Raw genomic sequence first — 24,320 nt, 5'->3', positions numbered from 1 at the left:
TCTGAAGGTAGTGAATGAAAGGCAATGCAGCATGCGGTCCTGCTTTCGTTCTACTAATTTAAACAATCTCCAGCATCCAGGTAATAAGAAGCTGACCAGCATCTCAAGTTCTTTACCCTCTGCGGACAAGGTCTCATGTCAGAAGGAAATAAATGTCAGCACCCCTTCTCCCAGACAGCACAGGTCAGGATGGCAGATGAATAAAACATACAGTCTCATTTCTGCACTAGCAGGGAGGCCCCACCAATATTATAAACTCTGAGAGACTACTTAATGCAAACAGGCCATTAAAAAGCAAAGGCTTCACACAACTCAGCTTTACCACAGGCATGCCTGCAAGAGCAGAGGCGGCCATCTTGTTTTTGACATAAATAACATGAGGGAGGTAATCGCCCATTGCCCACTATGGAAAGTTCACCTGTGTTTGAGGGGACACTTTGAGCCAAGAAAATATTGGCTCTCACAGCTAATATGGGTGATGAACATATATAAGTGACTGCATAAACATATGGGGGAACACAGCAGTTACAAGAGCAGCCCGTTCACTTCTGGGAGTCCATCCATCCATTATCCACACCCTTACTTACCCTTACTTACCCTGCTCTCAGGGTCGCGGGGATGCTGCAGACTATCCCAGCAGTCCCAGCAGACTATCCCAGCCGACTACCCCAGCAGTATGGGGTGGCAGGCGGGAGACACCCTGGACAGGCCGCCAGACCATCACACACACACACACACACACACACACACACCTAGGGGCAATTTAGTATGGCTGATTCACCTGACCTATGTTGTGGCTTCTCTTATGTACACTATTGTAGTGTTACTATTCGTGGGTTACTAACTTAATCACTATTATATATAAGTACACAGAGACGAGGATGCAGCACAAGTCTGATCTTTACTGACGGAGACATCACACACTACTAGGCTCGACCAGTGTCTTACAGAACTCAGTAGTGGTGACAGTCCAACACAATCGAGCACCGAGTGCTCGATCCAATACACCACATCCCTCTTTTCCAACTGAGATGTGGCCTACTCATCAGTTGCTTCAACAGTACACTATGGCATTAACACTGAACAAGTCTTTTCTACTTGCATACTTCAATGATTAATACAGCATGTTTTTTAAATGACAGATGACTCTCATTAAACAACATAAACCATTTCCTTTTCACATTCTGGTGGTTAGCATGTAAACATTTTGAACATTCAGCAATCTTGCAACATTTCAGGTTAAACACACCTTGTACTCTTTGTTTCACCTTCTTTTTTTCTTAATAAACACTTGAATGATCACACAAAAGAACCCTGAGGTTAGTCATTGTATCTGGCAGGGCGCCTAACTGCTCTGCCGCACTTTGTGTAGCATGTGGGTGTACTGCCTGTAGTCACCGGAGGAGGGTTGTGTGGTGGCAGGTCATGTGGTGGTGAGTCGACTGGCACAGGCGCTTGTGAGGGTGAGGGTTGTACCTCTGAGTCAAAATGTTCCTCACTGTCCGTGTCTCTGAATAGGCTCGGATGTATCTTCCTCAGATGTCGCCTGTTCCTTCTTTGCATCCTCCCAGCCGGTGTCTGCACAGTGTAGGACCGTGGTTCATCTCGCTGTCGGATGACAACGGCAGGCTCCCAGCCGCGCCGCGTTTGCATGTGTACGGTGTCTCCTGGGGTCAACACTGGCAGGGGCTTTGCACACTGGTCGTAACGTTGTTTTTGGCGGAACTGCAGGTTCCGGATCTTGCTGTGAATGTGCTGTGGGACTGATTGTGTCAGCACAGCACTGGAGCACGGAAGTGTGCTTCGTAGAACTCTCCCCATCAACATTTGTGCAGGTGATACGTCCAGTCCTGTCACCGGTGTGTTCCTCAGTGACAGCAGCACCAGATGTGGGTCAGTGCCGGTCTGCATTGCCTTCTTCAGCGCATGTTTCACTGTCTTTATGGCTCTCTCAGCCATGCCATTTGAAGAGGGAAACCTGGGCTGGAGTGTGTGAGCTTGAACTCCCATGAAGCTGCAAATGACTTCATCTCATAGCTGGCAAATGGGACATGGTCACTCACTATCTCCCTAGGAATCCCGTGTCTGGCAAACACAGACTTCATCTTCTGGATTACTGTGTATGCTGTTTTGTCAGATATGTTGAGCACTTCAGGATATTTGGTTAGGTAATCAACTAACAACAGGTATGACTGACCATGTAGCTCGAAGATGTCAGCTCCGACTTTCATCCATCCCACTTCTGACACCATGTTGTGACTGCTCTTATGTACACTATTGTAGTGTTACTATTCGTGGGTTACTAACTTAATCACTATTATATATAAGTACACGGAGACGAGGATGCGGCACAAGTCTGATCTTTACTGACGGAGACATCACACACTACTAGGCTCGACCAGTGTATTACAGAACTCAGTAGTGGTGACAGTCCAACACAATCGAGCACCAAGTGCTCGATCCAATACACCACAACCTACACGTCTTTGGACTGTGGGAGGAAACCAGAGCCCCCGGAGAAAACCCACACAGACACAGGGAGAACACACACACTCCACACAGCGGTAATCCAAAGGAGTTGAATCAAGTGCAACTGGACTTGGTATATATCCGTGAAGACTTTTTGCCTCTCATCCAAGAGGCTTCCTCAGTTCGTGCTTTTCTGACAAGACCAAGCTAGTCTGACTGGCTGCTGATGAGACTCAGAATTTATCTTCTAGGAGTCGTTGTCAGAGCTATTGATATGCGTGGCTTTTTTGTGTACCGATGTTTGGCCGCACCCGTCGTTATCGGAGCTATTGATTTGCATTTGTTTAGCAGCGACGGTGGTTGGGGTTGTTAGTTTCGACTTCGTTATTCAGTGGTCATGAGAGTCGTTGGAGCCGTTAGTGAGCGACTGTTGTTCTTGGAGGCTAGGCTTCTTGAGTCTCCTGGGTAGAGATGAAAGGACGGCATTGTAAGTGGGAGACAGGTGGTGTCGCAGACCTCCTCCTTTGTTGAGAGATGGTTTTTCCAGTTTTGCATAGATGGCTTCCTTCACCCCTCTTTTGAACCATCTATCTTCTCTGTCCAAAATGTGCACGTTGCTGTCCTCGAAGGAGTGTGTCTTCTCCTTTAGGTGTAGATAGACTGCTGAGTTTGGCCTTCTGTGTTGGGCCATCCGTTTGTGTAGTGGTTGTTTGGTTTCTCCTATGTATAGGTCAGTGCAATCCTCATTGCATTGTACGGCATACACCAGATTGCTTTTCCGGGTGTGTGGTACACGGTCTTTGGGATGAACCGGTCTTTGTCGGAGTGTGTTGCTGGGTTTGAAGTATACCGGGATGCGGTGTTTGTTGAAAATTCTCCTGAGTTTCTCGGAGACCCAGAAACATACGGGATGACTGTGCTATTCCTTCCATTCGTTTTCTCCTCATCGCTCCTCTGGTTGGTCTTTCTGGAACGTGTTGCAGTTTTCAGAAAGGTCCAACTGGGGTAGCCGCAGGTTTTTAAAGCTCCCCTCGGGTGTTTGTGTTCTTCTCGTTGGGCCTGAGTGCTGCTGGGCACATTATCAGCTCTGTGTTGCAGAGTTCTGATGACGCTCAGTTTGTGTTCCAGCGGGTGGTGTGAGTCGAAAAGTAGATATTGGTCTGTGTGTGTAGGTTTCATGTAAACCCCAATGTGGAGGCTCCTGTCTTTCCCAATGTGGACGTCACAGTCCAAGAAGGGCAAACTGTTGTTCTTTACGTCTTCCCTTGTGAACTTAATGTTCTTGTCCACTGCGTTGATGTGTTTGGTAAACGCTTGCACCTCTTGTGTTTGGATTTTGACCCATGTGTCGTCCACATATCTGAACCAGTGGCTTGGAGGTGTTCCTCTGAAGGAGTTCAGGGCCCTGTGTTCTACCTCTTCCATATATAAGTTGGCCACAATGGGCGATACTGGTGAGCCCATTGCACAGCCGTGTTTCTGTCTGTAAAACTGGCCCCTGAATTGGAAATATGTAGTGTTCAGGCAAAGATCCAGTAGTTGGCAAATCTGGTTTGGGCTGAGGTTGGTCCTACTGTGGAGAGTGTCGTCCCGTAGCAAACATTGCCTCACAGTTTCCAAAGCCTCCATGGTTGGGATGCAGGTGAATAACAAGGTCACGTCGTAGGATACCATGGTTTCATCCGGTTCCAGTTTTACGCCTTGGACCTTGTCCACGAAGTCAATGGAGTTTTGGATATGGTGAGGTGTTTCGCCCACTAAAGGGGTCAACATGTTGGCTAAATGTTTGGCAATGTTGTACGTGACCAAGTTTACGCTGCTGACGATGGGTCTGAGGGGGGTTCCACCTTTATGGATCTCAGGGAGTCCATATATGCATGGAATGTTATCTTGTGGGTAGAGACGGTGGTATTGTATCTGATCAATGGTTCCTCCTTTCTGTAGGTACTCTATTATTCTCCTCTTGTAACCACTAGTAGGATCACGTCTCAGAGGTTCATAGGTGTCGGTGTCGCTGAGTAATAATGACGTGATCTTGGCGTGGTAGTCTGTTGTGTTGAGGATAACCGTGCATCTCCCCTTATCTGCTGGAAGGATAGTGATGTTTTCGTCCTTGCTCAGGGCTGTCATGGCTTTACTTTCCTCCATGGTTAAGTTGGAAGGAGGGAGTTTCGCATTGGACAGAGCTGCTGATACCTTTAACCTAAGCTGTTCCGCCTCGGTTTCCGTTAGCTTGTTTTCCCTTATGGCTGATTCTGTGGCTGTGATGAGGTCAACTATAGGTAGTTGTTTGGGTGTCATGGCGAAGTTCAGTCCTTTGGCTAAGACCTCCTTCTCTGATTGGGAAAGTACCTTGTCCGACAGATTCTTGATCCATCTGTTCTGCGTTCCGTTTTGTGCGGGATGTTCTGTCTTTTGTCTCCAGGTAAGTATATCTGTTTAGCTAGTGTTGTTGGTTCGTTGCTGTAAGTTTTGAAACTTCCTTGTCTGCCTTTCTTTGGTTTTGTGGTGTTGAGATAGTTGGGCTTTCTTGGTGAAATCAGTGATCCTCTCCAAGACTGCACCAGGCAAGTGGGATATTATTTGCAGGAGTAGTTCGTCAGATTTCTCCTTCAGTCCTTCAATAGTGAAATGGACCTGTCTCACTCTTTCATTCAGGAGTTGATTCTGTGCCTTCTCTATGATTCTGTCTGCTCTGTGTCCTTTCATTGTGGTACACAGGCGCAGGCTAGTGAGTATGAGCCTATGTTGTCTGCGTCTCAGATTGAATCGCAAGTGGTTTCTGTAGTCTGCAATCTTCCGAGCCAGATAGATGGTTTGAAAGAGGTTTGAAAGATGGTTTGAAAGAGGGGTGAAGGAAGCCATCTATGCGAAACTGGAAAAACCATCCCTCAACAGAGGAGGAGGTCTGCGACACCACCTATCTCCCACTTACAATGCCGTCCTTTCATCTCTACCCAGGAGACTCAAGAAGCCTAGCCTCCAAGAACAACAGTCGCTCACTAACGGCTCCAACGACTCTAATGACGACTGAATAATGAAGTCGAAACTAACACCCCAACCACCGTTGCTGCTAAACAAATGCAAACCAATAGCTCCGATAACGACGGGCGCGGCCAAACATCGGTACACAAAAGAGCCACTCATATCTAAGGCTCTGTTAGCGACGGGCGTTGGTAAACATCGGATCACAAAGAGCCACACGCATCTATAGCTCTGACAACGACTCCTAGAGGATAAATATCTGAGTCTCATCACCAGCCAGTCAGACTAGCTTGGTCTAGTCAGAAAGGTACGAACTGAGGAAGCCTCTTGGATGAGAGGCGAAAAGTCTTCACGGATATATACCAAGTCCAGTTGCACTTGATTCAACTCCTTTGGATAACCATGACCTGGATGACTGAGAACATTCACAGACATCCACACAGAGGACGACCTGGGACGACCCCCAAGGTTGGACTACCCTGGGGCTCGACCCAAGGACCTTCTTGCTGTGAGACAACCGTGCTAACCGCTGCACCACCATTAGTGTGGGGTAACTGGCCAAGAGCAATTAGCGAGAAAAAAGGGGCAAAATCCAAAAGAAAAAAAAATATATCTAAAAATTCCCTAAAAACATAAAACAGAGAGGACAAAAAACAAAACACAGAAACAGTTAACAACACCGTCCGTTAAAGTGCCATTTCAGTTCAATGTTGACAGCTGGTGTCTGTCAACGATTGACCAGCACTGATGGGAGGGTGGTGGTGGGGGTTAGAGGATATATGGGGGGGGGGCATGACCATGGGGGACACGGTTTGTTAATTAATGTTGTGGGAGTCAAGAGAAGCAGTACGTGATCAACAACAGCGTCGCATAATCAGGAAACAGAATTACCATATGTCCCACAGGGCCCTCGGGGGATTTTTCGGCAGCACAATTCACCTTTCATTCATCCTACAATGCACAAAAGACGAGGGCAGGCGGAAAGGAAGAGGTCACGCTCCGTGTCCTGAAACGTCCTCTCATATAACGAGGCCTTCTCTCTCTGAGTATAAAGTGAGGACACGGTCTGAAGCAACACACGAGTGTGTCCTCGGTGTCATTTCGGCAAATCTGCAATTGTGTTCTTGTTTAAAAGCATCTGTTTGTTTGTCTTGGTTATCTGATATCTGATTGTCACGTGACAAAAGAATCAAGATTTGAATAAATGTAATAATAGTATGTCATGTGTCTGATAAAACTTAACAACATGTGTTTAGAATTACGTAGACAACATACTGATTCTCATGATGGTGAAGAAGGAGCTGAGCCGGAAGGCAAAGCTCTCAGTTTACCAGTCAGTCTTTGTTCCAACCCTCACCTATGGTCATGAGCTTTGGGTAGTGACTGAAAGGGTGAGATCGCGGATACAAGCGGCTGAAATGAGTTTCCTCCGTAGGGTGTCTGAGCTCAGCCTTAGAGATAGGGCGAGGAGCTCAGACATCCAGAGGGAGCTCGGAGTAGAGCCGCTGCTCCTTCACATCAAAAGGAGTCAGTTGAGGTCATTCAGACATCTGATTAGGATGCCTCCTGGGTGCCTTCCTTTGGAGGTTTTCCGGGCAAGGCCAACTGGGAGGAGACCCCGGGGTAGACCCAGAACTTGCTGGAGGGACTACATGTCCAATCTGATCTGGGAACGCCTTGGGATCCCCCAGGAGGAGCTGGAGGGCGTTGCTGGGGAGAGGGACGTCTGGAGTGCCCTACTTAGCTTGCTGCCACCACGACCCAACCCCAGAGAAGTGGCTGATGATGAATGAATGAATGAATTTAATTTAATTGTATTCTATTTCATTGTCTATTTTGGATAGAACTCTTCCAGGTCCCACAGCAATTTTTCAAATTCGAAATGTTCAAATAAAACAAACCAGCTTTTAAAGGACATGTGTGTTTTTTTTTTTACAAAGTGCTGCTGCCCGCTACCCCTGCAGGAAGGCCAGCAGGATGGGAAAGATGCAGAAGGAAATTTTTTCAGCCACCACTTCCTGCGTGCATATGTGTGTCCAGTATGTGTCAGCTGTAAGACGAATAAAGTCTCCTATCTGAGCAGTTTTTGCTTTCCTGCATGCTGGACATGTTATCATTTCACTCACCGGCTTTACTGTGGAGACGCTGAACACGGGACCACTGCTGAACACAGCTTTACAGCGGTGTGTCACAATCCTTAATCCTGCACTTTCAGCAAAAACCAAAAAGCGTCAGGCTGTGTGCATGATTTGCCATTATCTGGGACTTCTCAGTTAAGCTAGCCAGATAGTTTATCAAACTTTACAGTTGTCAGTTGTAGGTACAGACCGGCCATTCCTGCAAGATGAACCAGGAATTAGCTCAGTGATGTGATCAACTGTACTGGACATTTCAAGTAATAACTTGTAACTTTCACTTTCATTTTCACTTCCACATACATGTTGTAGACAGCTGGGTTAAAGTAGACTTACTGCAACATGCCTGAGGCTTGTATTCACTGCCCCATGAGACGCCCCTGTAACGCTGTGTCTAGTGGCCGTCCCACGTCCGAGTTGGCCACAATGAAGCCGGTGAGTGAAGTGACATTGTAACCGATATTTTTATATTTAGTTTTTGCCATCAAAAGTAAGACCCAGATTGACGGAAAAAACTGACAGAAGTAAGGACTGAAATGTGACGTCAGTACATACATGCGTCGATTGTTTATGATAATGAGAGTGCATGAGAAACCTTTCAGGTAGCTGTGTCTGATAGTCTGAGAAAGTTGTGTTTTTTTCTGTGCTGTTATAATGCCAGAGAAAGGAAAAACTACCATGTACACGATTTAACCTGATTACTTTCTGTCTGCGTTCTTTCTGCGCATGCGCTGCCGAGTCATTTCCGGTTGTCCGCTGAACTCGTTTGTTGCCCTGCTTCCTTGCTTTTCAACTTTTAACACATTTTAACTGATTTTATGGTTTGCCTGTACTATGTTATGGATTTTATCAGATCATCAACTGTTGCACGGACTTGATAGTCTCCGATTCACTCCGTAGTGCCGGAACTTTATGTAGCGAGAACCGTGTGGACTCAACCCTCAGCCGAGGCCGTGATTGGCTGTTTTGTTTCTCCATCCTCGCCGAGCTTTTAGTCTTATTTCTGGAAATACAGCCTGTTATTGCAGAATTCATGAATGGATTCTGCTGTCGCTCAGTTGCTACTCAGCATTTGTATGCTCACGGACTCTGCTGCTAGCTAACACCAGCTTGTTTTTAGCCAAAGTAGCTAGCTAGTGCTCAAAGACAGGGACTTGCTCCGGGTCAGAGCCCTCTAAAGACTCCAGAATTCTGTTGCTTATGTCAGTCATGGTCTGTCACTTGAGAGACTGACATCATTCTCCCTCACACGTCAGATTGTAGGCTATCTGGATCAGATACGATGCCCTGTGAAGACTGCCAGCTGCTCCAGAAGGCCAACAGAAAGGCTGTTTAAGAACTGAACATTAGTCCCAGATAGCATCCGGATGTCTGCCATCTTAGGCAATGATGTGGCACTGATGGCCTTCTTCTGGCCCTGACAAAATGGATGTGAGCCTGAAGTGGCCCACATGTATAACAGCAAACATGGCCCAAATATGCCAAATCAGATGTGGGCCTTTTTTTGGCAAAGACGCGGTGCTCTCGGCAACATGTAATCTGGATGTGACCCTGAAGTGCCCTGTGTGGTAAATGGTGAATATGGCCCAAATATCACAAAACAAACATGGGCCACCTTTGCCAAATATGTGACACATGCGGCATTGTTATGGCTTGGTTCTGGCCCAGATCTGGCAAACAGGAGCGGACCGCCCAAGTGCCATCATTCCACGTGGTGTGTGGGCCAGATGAAAGTGTCGGGTGTGGGACGGGTCTGGGCCACAGCAATTTTGCTATCTTGGAATTGGATGCTTAGGTAGGAACATAAGAAATAACAATCTATTCAAACAAGTCCACGAAAGAAAATGTCATACAGCGCATATCACACAGATGCTCCGATTAAATGCGTTGGCGCATATAAACACCAGACGGTATTAGATCACATCCCATATAAACACAGATGGTATTAGATCACATCCCATATAAACACCAGACAGTATTAAATCACATCCCATATAAACACCAGACAGTATTAAATCACATCCCATATAAACACCAGATGGTATTAGATCACATCCCATATAAACAGACAGTATTAGATCACATCCCATATAAACATCAACACCAGACGGTATTAGATCACATCCCATATAAACATCAACACCAGACGGTATTAGATCACATCCCATATAAACATATAAACACCAGACGGTATTAGATCACATCCCATATAAACATCAACACGGTATTAAATCACATCCCATATAAACATATAAACACCAGACGGTTTTAGATCACATCCCATATAAACAGTTGACCCAAACTCTTCAATCGGCATTATTTCAATCAGAATGATAAAAAGTGTGCATGCAACCACAGCTAGGGTCAACATCCCTTCTCCCAGGCAGCACAGGCTGGCAGATGAATGAAGCATTAGCGGTGTAACCCTAGCCCTAACCCTAACTGTCATAAGCAAACTGAAATGTTGCCCGTTCAAAATGCACAATGTCTGAATTCTATAGGACACCATAAGCCCACTCACGAGCCCACATGGTGCAAACAGGGAGTGTACTCTGAATGCTTCCTCGTCTGAGAGGTCATGCCACCGTATCGTCTTAGCTGACCTCAAGCAGCACTCCAGTAGTTGTGAACAAAGCAGTCTTATCAGCTCAAGGTCAAACTCCAGCCCTTCCCCACAGGACCAGGATGAGCAAAATGAAGAACAAATCAGAGTGGTGCGTGGTGAATACCTGATAATCCTGTTTACCACCTACGGTTGGAACTGCTCGCTGTCGACCAAACCTAAATTGATTCCTCCTCGCCTACGGCTCAAGCCAGAAGAAAAAAATGTTCGACATTTTCTCCCATGTTTTCTAAAGCACTTCTTCTACTCCAGCGGTGCCTCAGAAGCTGGCCCAGCAAGGAGGGAGGGTAGTGGGATGGCATTTGAAAATCCAGATTCGTCTTAACCCACAGGGACCTCATCCAAATGCCTATCAGCTTATCTTTTAAGAAACCCTTCAGTTACACCGTTACGCCTCCACCAGTTCCATGGCAGCTCTGCTGGGGCAGGCGTACTCAGCAGCATGATCACAACGGGATCAAACCGGCACCAGAGACTGTTCAAGTGCTTTGGATTATGTGAGACGCTCCAAAGCCCGCCTCCTCTGCTGCTGGGGGCCAAACAGAGAGCCCCACTTGCATCAAAATAACAAGAGTCATTTTAATGACGATGCATTATTTGGAAAGTGCAACGGTCACCCGCAGTAGTTTCGTCTTGAAACAACGCCGAGGCGCTGAGCATGCAGCCAAAACGCTATAAATCACATGTAAAATGATATGTAACTGCAAAAAGAGGGCAAGTAAGAAAATGCTTGCTTCTAAGGGTTTGTTTTAGCATGAGACCTGCAGTATCTGCATCAAGCCTATTAAATGTTATATTAAAGAAACGTTGTTATAATGTATTGCTAATAGCACTGTAACAACTTCAGTGACAACAGTTTTCAAATGGCGGGTCAAGGCCAGCAGGACTGTGATTGTATAGCAAGAATCCCAGGTGTAAATGTGTGCTACACTTGCAAGTATTACAAGTATATGTGGGCAGCGTGGTCGCGCAGTCGTTAGCGCGGTTGCCTCACAGCAAGACAGCCCTGGGTTCGAGCCCCGGGGTAGTCCAACCTTGGGGGTCGTCCCGGGTCGTCCTCTGCGTGGAGTTTGCATGTTCTCCCCATGTCTGCGTAGGTTTCCTCCGGGGGCTCTGGTGTCCTCCCACAGCCGTAAGACATGTAAGTCAGGTGAATCAGCCTGACTAAATTGTCCCTAGGTATGAATGTGTGTGTGTGTGTGTGTGTGTGGGGGGGGGGGGGGGCTGTGTGATTGCCTGGTGGCCTGTCCACGATGTCTCCCCACCTGCCGCCCAATGACGGCTGGGATAGGCTCCAGCATCCCGCGACCCTGAGAGCAGGGTAAGCGGTTCGGATGATGGATGGATGGATGGATGGATGGATGGATGGATGGATGGATGGATGGATGGATGGATGGATGGATGGATGGACGGACAAGTATATATATGTGCTCAAGAAAACTACCATAGGTGGGTAATGTGACCAGAAAAGTATGAAGTAGAACTACCTCACATAAGATTGTTACCATGGGGATTTTTCCTTTTAGCTCAGTGAGTAAAACACTGTAGATGACTTCATCAGCGTGCAGACTACTCATTGTGTGTGTGTGTGTGTGTGTGTGTGTGTGTGTGTGTGTGTGTGTGTGTGTGTGTGTGTGTGTGTGTGTGTGTGTGTGTGTGTGTTTCCCCGTATCACCAGGGGGGAATGAGGGGATGAGGCTAAACGTCAGAAGGAGCAAGTGAAATTTGAGGTGAATTTCCCTGGAGCTGAGCCTGTGCATGGGAGGAAACAAGACAGCGGAAGGACTGGCTCCAGTCTCCAGTGGAAATCACTTTTTTTCCCACACTCCAAAGCCTCGAAAGAAAAACATACCGACTGCCAGATTTCCAAGAATGGAGGGGCTTGTTACAGTTCTGCGTTGCTGTTCCGTTTTGGTTGACTATGTATGGCACCGGCTGCACAGACGATGTTTCAACCGCTTGTTTTCCTCAGTCCGGCTCCCTGGATTGCTCAACTGTGTTTGTTGGTATTTGTTGCCACCAAAAACAGCCCAAAGCACTGGCTCTAAAGAGCAACACTTGGTGAGGGTTCACTCTGAAATGTGCTACATTCATTACTCATAACTTCATTTATTTCAGCTGCAAGTGATGATGAGCCGAGTCACGTGTCTTACCAGAAATACTATCCTTAGAAAACTTGAAGGACACCATGCAAGCCTCCCGGCTAGCGAGTGCACTTTTGTCAAAAAATATACCCCCTCTCCCACAAGACGCCACGGGAAATACCAGACAATGGTTGCTCAGTAGTGGCCCTGCCCAGCAGTTGGATTAATGCTCCTGTATTTTTAGACGTGACTGTAGTGTGCAGGAAAGAGACAACGCTAAGCCCGCAAAGCGCCATGATACAGGAAATGAGACAAACCTGCCAGCAGCCAGCTGCTTTGCTCCTGCCTTGCTCCCACTGCCTTTTCACACACTGAGATATTTCACAAACCCCAGTGCCGCGGCCCCGGGGGGGAGGGGGGGGCTGAGAACAGAATGTGAATTCTTCCAAGGTTGACAGGCATACGGGGGAGAAGTCCACGCTGTTGTGTGAGTTTGCCCTGACTTGCCCACTTTATTCTACTTCCTGCTCGATTTCAAACCGACTGCCTGTACACAAGTGGGGTTTGTTGTCACACCGCGTAAACAATGTTTGCACCTAATTCCAGTTGCTTGCTGGGTTAAATGAACAGCTGGCCTCGTGAAGCAAGACTGATGCATCGACTGGGACTGAATCACACTTCCTGCCTTACATTTGTCCTTATCCCTGTTCTCCTTGCTTGCTGCGCTGCTGCTGCTGCTGCAGTTTTCTAGGTGCAGCCAGACCCAGAGCTGCCGTGTCTGTACAGTCGTTGTCTGTACCCTGCTGATTTCTGGGGTAGGAAGTGACTTACCGATCGGCTGTGTGACTGATCTGAAACTGTATTTTCATGCTATCACACAGATGAATCAATCATCACACCCTGTGCCAGTTCCTGCCAACTCCCTCTGCTGTTATTCACCTCCCCTGACCCGCTGATGTCACCCAAAGGAAGCTTTGATCAACTGCGGCAGCAAACACTGGCCTCCTTCTCTCCGAAGAGGCAAGACGTAGAACATAAGAGGAAGCTAGGGTGTGGCACAGAGAGTATCCAGACACAGTAAGCACGCGGCTATTTTGAATTCTCGTCACTTATCTGTCTGTTCACGGTGTACATACTGCGTACTGGATACTGCGATGACACAAGTAAAGTTACTTATAGACAAGTATCGACATGGTGACCAAGGATCAGTCACTTTTACGGTGTCTCTCTTTGACCCACCAACAATGCGATATAGATTTTTAAATCAGACGATGGACGTGAGGTGTGCTGATAAACCTGTCGTGTTTCTGGCTGCACCCTGAGGGTAAAGCAGCTTCCAGCAGCGAGTGACCTGTGCACTAATTCCTTCCAGCCTTGTTCCCTGCAGCCTCCGAGAAGCCAGGCAGGCGATGTAAACAAGAAGAGGGGGGGGGTAAACAAGTTAGTGAAGGGCCAGACGACGGAGGGTTTAGAGCGACGGCCTCCCACTCAGACGCCGAGTGCAGGAACCCCCGCTGGAGAGTCTTCTGGCACTCCCAACAATTACTGTCAGCTGACACACATTCAGCCAGATCTGGCCCGCTGCAGAAAACCTTACATATGGGTCCCTCTTTACACCATGTCCAAATCCTACACTTTCCCCCGACAGCTGGCAGAGTCTCTTGTGTAGAAGCTATTCCAAGCCAAAGCTACAGCGCTAGCAAACATTTACATCAGAATTGAGAGGGAAATTAAGCTTTTTCTGTGTAACCCATGTTTTCCCAGATACCACTAGTCAGCTAATTTAACCATCATTTTAGATTACAGAAGAGGTACATCCTTTCTAAGTTGCTGTTAGTCATTGTAGACCTGAGTTTTTTTTCCTCATCTGTTTAATATATGCATGATGCAGTAAGATGCTGTGGCGACTCTCATGTTCTCCTTCTGCCTTACGATGTAGCCATGGCTCTCTATCCTGCAAGTCGGGCCTTCCTACAATCACAACAAAGATGAAACACAAGCTGCCCTGTCTGCCCTCCTTCAGGGAAATGAAAGTGTTGTGATTACAGTCTCCTGTGTGCCTCACTTGTTCCTTTTCATTCAGAAAGATGAGCGCGAAACCGTCCAGACCCACGGTGCGCCTGTACTGCATGTGTACTGGGTGCAGCAAGGCAGTGTTCAATGAGAAAGGGGACAACAGCAGTCACCCCTCTCAGGTTGTCCATGACTGACCACCATCTGCCACGCGTAGCCCACGGTGGCATTTGCATTCACACCATGGCAAAATAAAATGGAACAGGCGGTGGTAGAGTTGTTATCACAGAAGCCTTGGACAGTTATTGTACTCTCTGCAAATTACATGCATTACAGTGATCCCTGTTTGTAACTCATGAGGCTGATAAATGTCTGTATACCACAGTTAAGACCCAATACCACTGCTGCTCATACGCATGGCACACAGTAGGCCCGTGCAAACGATTAGAGGAAAATCTCAATACTGAATGTTGAACTTTTCCAAAACATGAGTGAGAGCAGTTTTGAGCAGGAGAAACACAAATCCCTAACAAGCTGACCTACAATTTGCATTCATGCAACTTGGAATGGGCAAATCGTAGGCATTATCCACCATATCTGACAGTACACAATGGGTACAGAGACTCTTTGTTTCCTTTTTGTGCAACCTGCAATTAGACGAGCCCTGTTTAACAGGAACAAGGTGAGCTCCCTAAACCTCCCAATGTACAATGGTGACCTTTGACCCCACTCAGACAGTGACTGAATAGTTGTGTCAATGGACTAAATTGTGAATTTGGGTGTTAAGTATAAATTATGGTGTACAGAATTTATAATTTACTTTGAGAAAGCCACATTTTAATGTGTCCACCAATCACTCTTTTAGTTAGCTTCTTCTTTCTAGCTAGCTTCTAGATAGCTGCACTGAACACGGCTATAAAAACCACTACTTTGTGTCATCACAATAGCATGTTGTTTCCATTGAACATAGTGAGAAGAGTGAGCACAGTGTTCCCTATACAAAAAATAATGTTTGTCTTATTAAAAGCAGGTACAAAATCAATAAGAATCAGAATGTGAACAAATGAAGGTATCATTGTATAATCATTGTAACCCTGGATCATAATTGTAACATTGTATCATAATTGTAACACTGTATCATGAAAAATTACAAGCAGTGGTCTCTACTGTTTGTGATGCTCTGCATCATTTGCACATTTCCTGAAAATGTGTGTCGTGGCTTTATGAGTGTTAGATTGTTGTGCACCCTGTCATAGCAAAGTGTTGGGGCATTTCACGATGAGGGGAGGACCCTTCAGAGCAATGCAGATCTCACAGTTCAACTTTTCCAAATTAGGCAGACTTGCATACTGCAGTCTGCCAATCAGTTCGTTGTTTAAAGAAGGGTTTGTTGCCTGGGCTTCATCTGTGTGATTTAATACTGTCATCTTCATCTGCAGAAAAAGCAGTGGACTCAAGCCGGTCATTTATCACCGTTTTGGATTTTCAAAGTTTAATAACTTTATGGGGGAAACAGATACAGATCTGCCGCTCCTTGAATTCTCCGAAAATTGCATATATTTACATTAAACGAGTTTTAGATCAATTACACCAAAAAGCTATGATAGTTTTACGTTTTATAGGCCTTGTTACGTTTGTAGATTAGCAACATGTGTTTTCCGTTTGGTTTTTCAGGTCATATTGTCACTTTTTCAATTTTGCTATTCAAGTTCCACCATGTCTCTCTGAAGTTTAAATTGTTTGAAAAATGGTATTGTAACGTGCACGGATAAGAAGACACGCTGGCCGCTGGCTCGCGGGTCTAACCCTTTAGTCTAGCGGTTAGCGATTTCTCCTGCGGTGCGGGCGATACGGGTTCGCGTCCCGGCCGCGGCAGTTCCTGCGGTTGCGTTGTACCCCGAATTCGCTACATTGGTGTCAGAAGTGGGATGGAGCGACCGTAAAGCCATCGGAAGCGCATGCGCCCTGAGGCGTGAAGGAGTTGATATGCTTAAGCGCGGGGACGCGCTTCCCGAAGGAGGGGGGTAGTGTAACATGCATGGATAAGAAGACACGCTAGCTTGCGGGTGTAACCCTTTGGTCGAGCGGTTAGCGATGTCTCCTGCGGTGCGGGCGATACGGGTTCGCTTCCCGGCCGCGGCAGTCCTGTGATTGCGCTGTCCCCCGAACTCGCTACATTATTAAAGTTATTAAAACGTTAATTTTGGTGTCAGCTAGTTTCCTAACAGAAATACTAACATGTGTAATGCATTAATATCTCAACAGGGTATTTATCTTGACAGAATATCGAGTTTGAAACCAGCCGTCATGGTCGCCCCATGGTGGTTTTAGGTAGGAGTGAAATCCCGGTGGTTCTGGTGTTAAAGAAGCACGTGTCTGAGAAAGCGCCTCTGGCCTCAGATGAATACCCGGTAACCGTGGACTGACAGTGTGACGTCATGAAAGCCCAGCATGCTGTAGTGGTCTCTAACCTGCACACGTCTGGTGGAAGGGCTGGTTTGAAGCTGGCAGTGGTAACCAGTTCACCTACTACCCCCCAGGAGCATCTGTGCTGAGTATTTGGTGACAGGCCATATCCACGGGTTGTTATTGTAAAGAGAAAGTGGCTGCACATCTTTCAAATACCAGTCTGAGCCGACCACGCAGGCACGGCGGCAGCTGCTGTGTGGTTGTGAGGTAAGGCTGGATGAAGCCTCACCTAACAACCACTGCCAGCAGGTTTAATACCCCGAGCGAAGACTCGCACACGAGACAGGAAACTGCTTTCAATCGCAGCGTTTGCGTCCATTGCTCTGCTTAAACATTCCAGTGGAAAGTCAAACCTCATGCCCACGTCTGGACCCATGACGCGATGCAGGCACAAGTACAAGTACACAATGGAGGGGGAAACTGTGTGTGCGTGTGTGTGTGCGTGTGTGTGTGGTTAAACCCCAACCATCCCATAGATCGTGGAGCATATTAAACTAATCCCAGCTGACTGTCTCTTTGTTGTTTGTCAGTAAATCACAGCTTTGCGGTGGAAATAACTGACAGGTCGTGTGTTCTAGCCCTGACACGCAGCGTCTCACTCCCCCTGGTTTCAGGAGAAACCCTTATCAACCGCCAGGCCGGGAAGCGATACTGCAGTCAGGGGGATGACCTTTGACCTCTGGACTACAACTTGTAGTTTCAGCATTAAACCAGCTAGTAGAGACTAGTTCCCTCCCATACCGAAATCCTCTGATCTGGAAGACTCACTTTACTAACCTGCGTTATAAAAGCGGTCCAGCACCTGGGTCTCTCCAAAGTCCAGCTTCCCGAAGTGCACGGTTTCCAGTTTGCTCCCCACCGTGTCGCAGGCGTCTCTCAGACTCTGCTGGGCCAGGCTCTCGGTGCTGCTGTTCTGGTTCACCTCGCTGTTCACCACATAGGCCACGGTCACCGGCCTGCTTCTGCAGGGCTTCCCCGTGGACAGCAAGCCGCCGCCGCCGCCGTCCGCGGGACAGCAGACGGCTGCCGGGCTGACGGAGCCGCTGGCCGCCGAGTCCTGCCAGAAGGTCCCGGCCGCGGGGAGGACGGAGGCGTCTTCCCCGGAGCAAGCGGAGCCAGGGCGGGACAGGTTAAGACCGAAGGAAGGCACCGACAGGGATATCCCGTCCGGGTCTTGACTCATTGTCTCAGTGTTTAACGTCTCGCTCATTGCGTTTTGCTGAGAACTTCCCCAAAGGCTCCATCTAAAGCCAGGCTCGCGCCTGGCTACCGCGGACCCCTTCGTTCCACTTCAGCGCAGGTGAAAGGCTGCACCTCCCCGTCATGCATGTTAGGGTCCGTTTCGGTTGCAACAACCAGAGTGCATCAAAACATAGGAACCGTAATCCGCACTGAACTGGAAGCCTCCGTCTTATCACATGGATCACGAGCCACGGCCAGTCCGCTCACGGGTCCGCGGTAAAGCCACCATGAGCACAGCAAGTCACCGGATCGCTGGACTCCTCTCCGGCGTTGCAAGTTGAGAACGAGCGCTAGTGGAAGTGTGCAACCACCGCCGCCAGAAGAAGAGAAATGTCATGCAAAGACGCGCGGCGGCGGCGGCGAGTTACCCACCGAGCCGTGCATTGATGCGGGCTCCCATAATCCTCCTCGATAAACAGTTGCAGAAACGCATCGACGGGAATTCCACGTGCAGAGCCAGAAAGCCTCGGCCGCCTGCGCTGCTGCCTCCTGCGAACGGTGCGCCCGTCTGTTCCACCCGCAAGGGTGGAGAGACTTGTCAGCCTTGTTTACTGGGCGGAGACATTACCATATGAGGAACCATAGCGTGAGCTACAGTAGTAGTTTTCCCTCTGCTAAAGGGCAACTCATGGAGAGTACCTTAAAGACAAAGCGTCCTTTATCATGACGTGGCTGAACCCCCCCCCATACCAAGCGCCTGTCTAACTATGTAAAGCGCAGAAGATACAGAAGTCCATCACCAGCGCACCTCCTGTCAAGGCTCGTTATAATACGTGGTGGGCCAGCTGGGAACAAGTTCATACACTGAGGTTTTATGCCCTCTTCATCAGTCTTGTATGGACCAAATTGATATAATGACTTCAGTGTGGGTAGTGTTGGCCACACGTTACTTTTGATACTCACGTGTGATATTACGTTAAGACAAGAGGCAACTATCCCCCAAAGGCCACTAAGCCTCGTTTTTTCTTGTCGGGAGTATCATGCATCGCGTTAACGTTTTCACAACCTTGGAATTCTATAATTGGTTTCACTTGAGTTTATTTCAAAGCCTCAAACTGAGCCTTGTGTTTAAAACGTTATGTCACCTGATAGAAATGTCTGCGGATCCTTTCTTACGTCATAAGAGCGACCTCTTGTGGTAGATCAAATCAATTTTATTTGTATAGCCCAATATCACAAATTACTAATGTGCCTCCGTGGGCTTAACAGCAACACAACATCCTGTCCTTAGACCCTCTCATAAGAAACAACTCCCTAAAAAAACCCTTTAGCAGGGAGAAACAATAGCAAGAACCCTCAGGGACAGCAACAGAGGAGGATCTCTCTCCCGTGCAATGGATGTTGTGTTCACGCAATTTACATAACACAACACTGAAAGAGGATAACAGAATCATAATGGACATAAACTTTATGAAGAACATGATGCACAGGATGCCAGGCAGTGTCCACGTGCCAAAGGAGCAGTCCAGGACCCAAGCCACGCGACCAGCATCATCATAATAATAAAAGAAAAACTTAGGTGAGGAGAGGAAGGGCAGGCAGCATCCAAATGGCGGCCACCATCACCACGGAGACCTGGGAGGAGAACCGACTGCACATGCACGCAAGAGAGACTCACATGACACCATTCACACACAGAAAAGGAGAAAGGAGAAGACGTCATTCAGAGAGAGCGAAAAGACCTGTTAGAGAAGAGAACAGTTGGCAATAGTCATTAGCCATAATCAATTAAGTCACCAATGGTAGAAATTTGGTATTTGGGATCCGGCTCTCTTGCAAAGGATGACATGAATTCATTATCCATACATGACACGTGGTACCCAGGTAGCAAAACTGCTGTGGCCCGGACCCGTCCCACACCCAACACTTTCCTCCGGCCCACATACCACGTGGAATGATGGTACTTGGGCGGTCCGCTCCTGTTTGCCAGATCTGGGCCAGAACCACGCCATAGCAATGCCGCATATTTGCCAAAGGTGGCCCATATTTGTTTTGTGATATTCGGGCCATATTCACCATTTACCACACGGGCCACTGGGTCACATCCAGATCACATGATGCCGAGAGCACCGTATCTTCGCCAAAAATGGCCCACATTTGAATTGGCATATTTGGGCCATATTTGCTATTATACATGTGGGCCACTTCAAGCTCACATCCATTTTGTCAGGGCCAGAAGAAGGCCATCAGTGCCGCGTCATTGCCTGAAGTGGCCCACATCCAGGTGCTGTCTGGGTGTGCTCGTGGTTTCCTCTGAAGTGTTTCTGGCATTTTTTTTAACGTTGTGCTGTGTTGTGTACCAAGCAGGTCCCCGGGATGCCAAGTTCAAACGAAAATCTAGAAGGCCATCGTGTCGTTTGGTTCCATGTTTTGGGGTGGACTGGACCTGCTTTGTTCAAGAGCCCGTGTGTAAAATGTACTGTTACATAACATGAGTCCGCAGTGGAAAGGGTGGGCATTTGAGTTCTAGCCAGTACCTACCCACAGCGACACAGTCGGTACTGCCATGTAGATAGCAAAGAAGTAAAGACTGCATTATATGAGGCTATATTAAGTTCAGGACACCTGCAGGGCCTCTTTGGGTAGGCCATAAGAATTATGAGCATGTGAGTCTGACGGTGTTTGGATGGAGGCCAGTTTGGACAGTGTCTGGACGGAGGACAGTTCTCTTCGTTAGGTCTAATTTGTTTTCCACTTTTCCACGAGAAAGCAAACACAAGGACACAAGTTTGGATCTCCTGATTTTAAGAAAGTTCTGGTATTTTCTGATAGATTTTAACAGTGGGCTACTTGAGTAGGCGTGTGTTTGTCACGCCGGGGGCAGGAAGAGAGGACCCAGTGCAGACAGCGGAGACAGGCTGGGCAATAACCATGCTTTAACCAAACATAGAGCAATGAAGACTGAGGACAAGGCATGAAGCACTCGGCAGCCACGAGTCAACACATATGAGTGAGTGTGTGTGTGTGAGTGACGATCCGACAAAGCGCCGGGGCAACCAGGGGGAATAGATAACACTGATGAGCTAATCAGGGAGATTGAGCGCAGGTGAGCAGGGCAGCGCAGGAACAGAAAGGCCAATCAGGGAAAGGGGAACAGGTGAGTAAAGCAGGGGCAATCAAGTGAATGGGGGCAATCAGGATTACTCAGGTAAATGGGGCGTAGGTAAGCAGAAACGCCACTAAGGGGGTGGGGAACAGGTGAGCCTTGATGGCTCAGACCACAACCACAACAGTGTATAGAAATAAGGGCTCTTTTTTTCCCCAAATAGGTGTGTATTCAGTTGACTACAGACTGATTTGGCAATAAATCAGCGTTGGCTCACGTGACTCTAAGTACAGTTCTGCAGATCTGGGAACAGATCAATAGCAGCACAGACTAGTGACAATGATTTGGTTTCCATGATCGTACCTTCACGCGACCATCCTCCCCTGTCTGCGCCTGAGTGTGTACTAGGCGTACTCTCCTGTATACACGCAGACACCGCCCACACACTGGCACGCCTACCCCAGCTGTGACAGTAGGCTACGCATGCGCACTTACGCATTGTTCTTCCCTGCACGCTACGTTAGTCTTCTCTAACATTTTTTCTGTGTAGCGTTAATATAATAATTAATTTGATCATATTATAGTTATATAATACACCACTGCTCACTATATAGCTTCAAAGCCGTTATAATCATTTTTTGAATTGATTTTGAAAAATAGAAAGCTTGGGGAAGCTCATGACCATTTTGTTTTATGGATATGATATTTGCCATGCAAAGCAAACAAAACAGCATATGTTTTTCTATACTGCTGTAATCAAAATAATATATCTGCCATCAGTAGCAAGACATTGATTTTCAGTTAAGAGGTGAGCAACACAGGATCTGATGTTAAATCCCTTGTGCTGATATTTAGGGGATGCACACAAAAAAACCAAAAAACCAAAACAAAACAATCTGACAAACAAGGAAAAGAAAAATGTAGCCAGTTTCTCTTCACTTGTCCTTGCATTCAAAGCGAACATCAGACAGGGCCACCATAAATCTCCATAAACCTCAGCTGACCACCACACCAACAACCAACGAGTGTATGTGTATCTGCATTCTTGATGTTAAAACTTGAAGCTAACGGGACGGCTGACACCACGGCTGGAACAACCCTTTCAGAAGCTCAGAAACTGAACACCCAAACTGCAACGCGCAGTGACGGGGCCAACGTGCGTACGTCACTGGGGATATCAGCAGGACACCGTCCATCCTAGAGGTTTCGTTGAGTTAACCTACAAGAACAACGTCTAAGAGCTAACACCCCGACTGAACTCATTCCTTCTCATTCAGAGCCATTGACTAGGCCTTTCTATTGTATCAGAAAACGTCTTCAGGGCTCACCCCAGATACCAAATGTTGTGACAACGGCCGGAGCCGAACCAAAAGAGGCAAAAGTTCCAAGTGAGAGATTAGGGGCCGTGGGAGAGGGCAGAGCTCGAGGGGTTCTTGAGGAGACAGGGAAAACAGGATTAAACAGGGCACCAGAAGAAACCAAGGAAAACTTGGGTTGACAATTAGACTAGAAGGCACGAGAAAACTTGGTAGGCTTGACAGCGTTACCAACTGTCGCTTCGGCAAGTTCTGGCGACGACACAATGGGTTGGCTGGGGTCTTGTAGATTTGTGATGAGCTTATCACTCGCAGGTGTGATGGTTGTAGATTGTAGACAGGTGCGTTGTTGATTGTGTCTACACTACGCTCTAAGAGCGCGAGAAGACGTGCCTGGTGTTGCAGAGACAGATGGAGATGTGCTTCACAACCTCACGGTGGAGCCAGAGGGCTGAGCAGGGGGCTGAACCACAACAGTACTCCCCTTCCGACGGGAAACACCGGGCGACCGCCCAGGAGCATCAGGGTGGGTACGATAGAAGTCGTCCAGCAGGGTAGGGTCAGCTAGGTAGGAAGGGGGAACCAAGCTCTGGTCTTCAGGGCCGTAACTCTCCCAGTCAACGGACCACTAGCAGCTGCTTGACCGACCAGACTCGGTCACCGTCCTTCAGGATACGGGGAGTTGGAGGAGCTGCGGCCCGGGGAGACAGGGAACTGGAGGACACAGGCTTGAGCATCGAGACATGGAACACCAAATGGACATTCACGGATGGTGGCAGAGTGAGACGTACCGCAGAGGGGTTGATGATGCGTTCGAAGGGGTAAAGCCCCATGTAGCAGGGTGCGAGCTTCTGGGAGTGTGTTTGGAGGGGCAAGTCCCGTGACCCGACGCCGGTTGGCGCTGTGCTGGGGCCACTCCACAGATCTAACCAGAGCGGTACGGGCAGCCTTCCAGACACGGCGACACCAGCAGAGATGGGCACTGGTGGACGGGACCACAGCCTCCAACGTCTGACAGGGAAACATAGGGGGTTGGTAACCAAGCGAGCACGCGAAAGGAGACATACTGTGGCTCTGCTAGACATGGAGTTGAGGGCGTACTCCACCCATGGCAGATGTTTGCTCCACGAGGCGGGGCTGCTGGTGGTCACACAACGCAAGGCTGTCTCGAGGTACTAGTTTGCCCGCTCCACCTGCCTGTTGGTCTTGGGGTGGTACCCTTACAGAAGGTCTGCCACACCCGGGAAGTCTTGGGGTGGTACCCTTACAGAAGGCCTGCCACACCCGGGGAGTGAACTGGGGACCACGGTCAGAAACGATGTCCTGGGGGATGCCATGTAGATGGACGACATGGGTGACCAGGAGGTCCGCTGTCTCAGCTGAGGAGGGGAGTTTGGGGAGAGCCACAAAATGAACAGCTTTGGAAAACCAGTCGACGATGATCAAAACGATGGTGTTACCTTGGGACATGGGGGGACCAGTCACGAAGTCCAGGGCGATGTGGGACCAGGGACGACTTGGAACCGGGAGGGGACATAGGAGACCCGCGGGGGGCCGATGGGTGGTCTTACTGCGGGCACAGGTGGTACAGATGGCGACAAACTCCTTCGTGTCCGCCTCCATGTAGGGCCACCAAAAGCTCCGGCGGATAAAGGACAACGTCCTCTGAGCGCCGGGGTGACAGGCGAAGTGACTGGAGAGTCCCTACTCAAGCACCTGGGAACGCATGGAGGTGGGCATAAAGAGGTGGTGCGGGAGTCCGTTTCCCGGGTTGGGCTGAGCACGCTGGCCCATTCTTACCAAGGAGTCAGTAGCCCAGGTGACGACACGCACCACCCGACCGGAGGAAGGATGGTATCAGGAGTGCCCTGGGCTTCCCCCAGGAACAGACAGGAGAACGCGTCAGCATTGGTGTTGCGGGAACCCGGGGGGTAGGTG

At 48.3% G+C, this 24,320-nt stretch overlaps 1 protein-coding gene across 3 annotated transcripts in view; it reads right to left on the bottom strand.

Moving 5' to 3' along the window:
• Positions 1 to 18,564, bottom strand: part of map3k5 (mitogen-activated protein kinase kinase kinase 5) — a 147,877-nt gene extending 129,313 nt beyond the window's left edge. For all 3 annotated transcript variants that reach the window (XM_056294458.1, XM_056294459.1, XM_056294460.1), the window contains exon 1: positions 17,556 to 18,564. In XM_056294458.1, coding sequence (XP_056150433.1) covers positions 17,556 to 17,988 — 433 coding nt within the window. In that variant the 5' untranslated portion in view covers positions 17,989 to 18,564. The remainder of the gene's footprint in view (positions 1 to 17,555) is intronic.
• Between the last annotated feature and the right edge of the window lie 5,756 nt (positions 18,565 to 24,320).

This window comes from Lampris incognitus, chromosome 15 (assembly GCF_029633865.1).
Source record: "Lampris incognitus isolate fLamInc1 chromosome 15, fLamInc1.hap2, whole genome shotgun sequence".
Taxonomy (NCBI): Eukaryota; Metazoa; Chordata; class Actinopteri; order Lampriformes; family Lampridae; genus Lampris; species Lampris incognitus.
The sequence above is the reverse complement of the archived record's forward strand: the minus strand, read 5'-3'. Positions and strand labels throughout refer to the sequence as shown.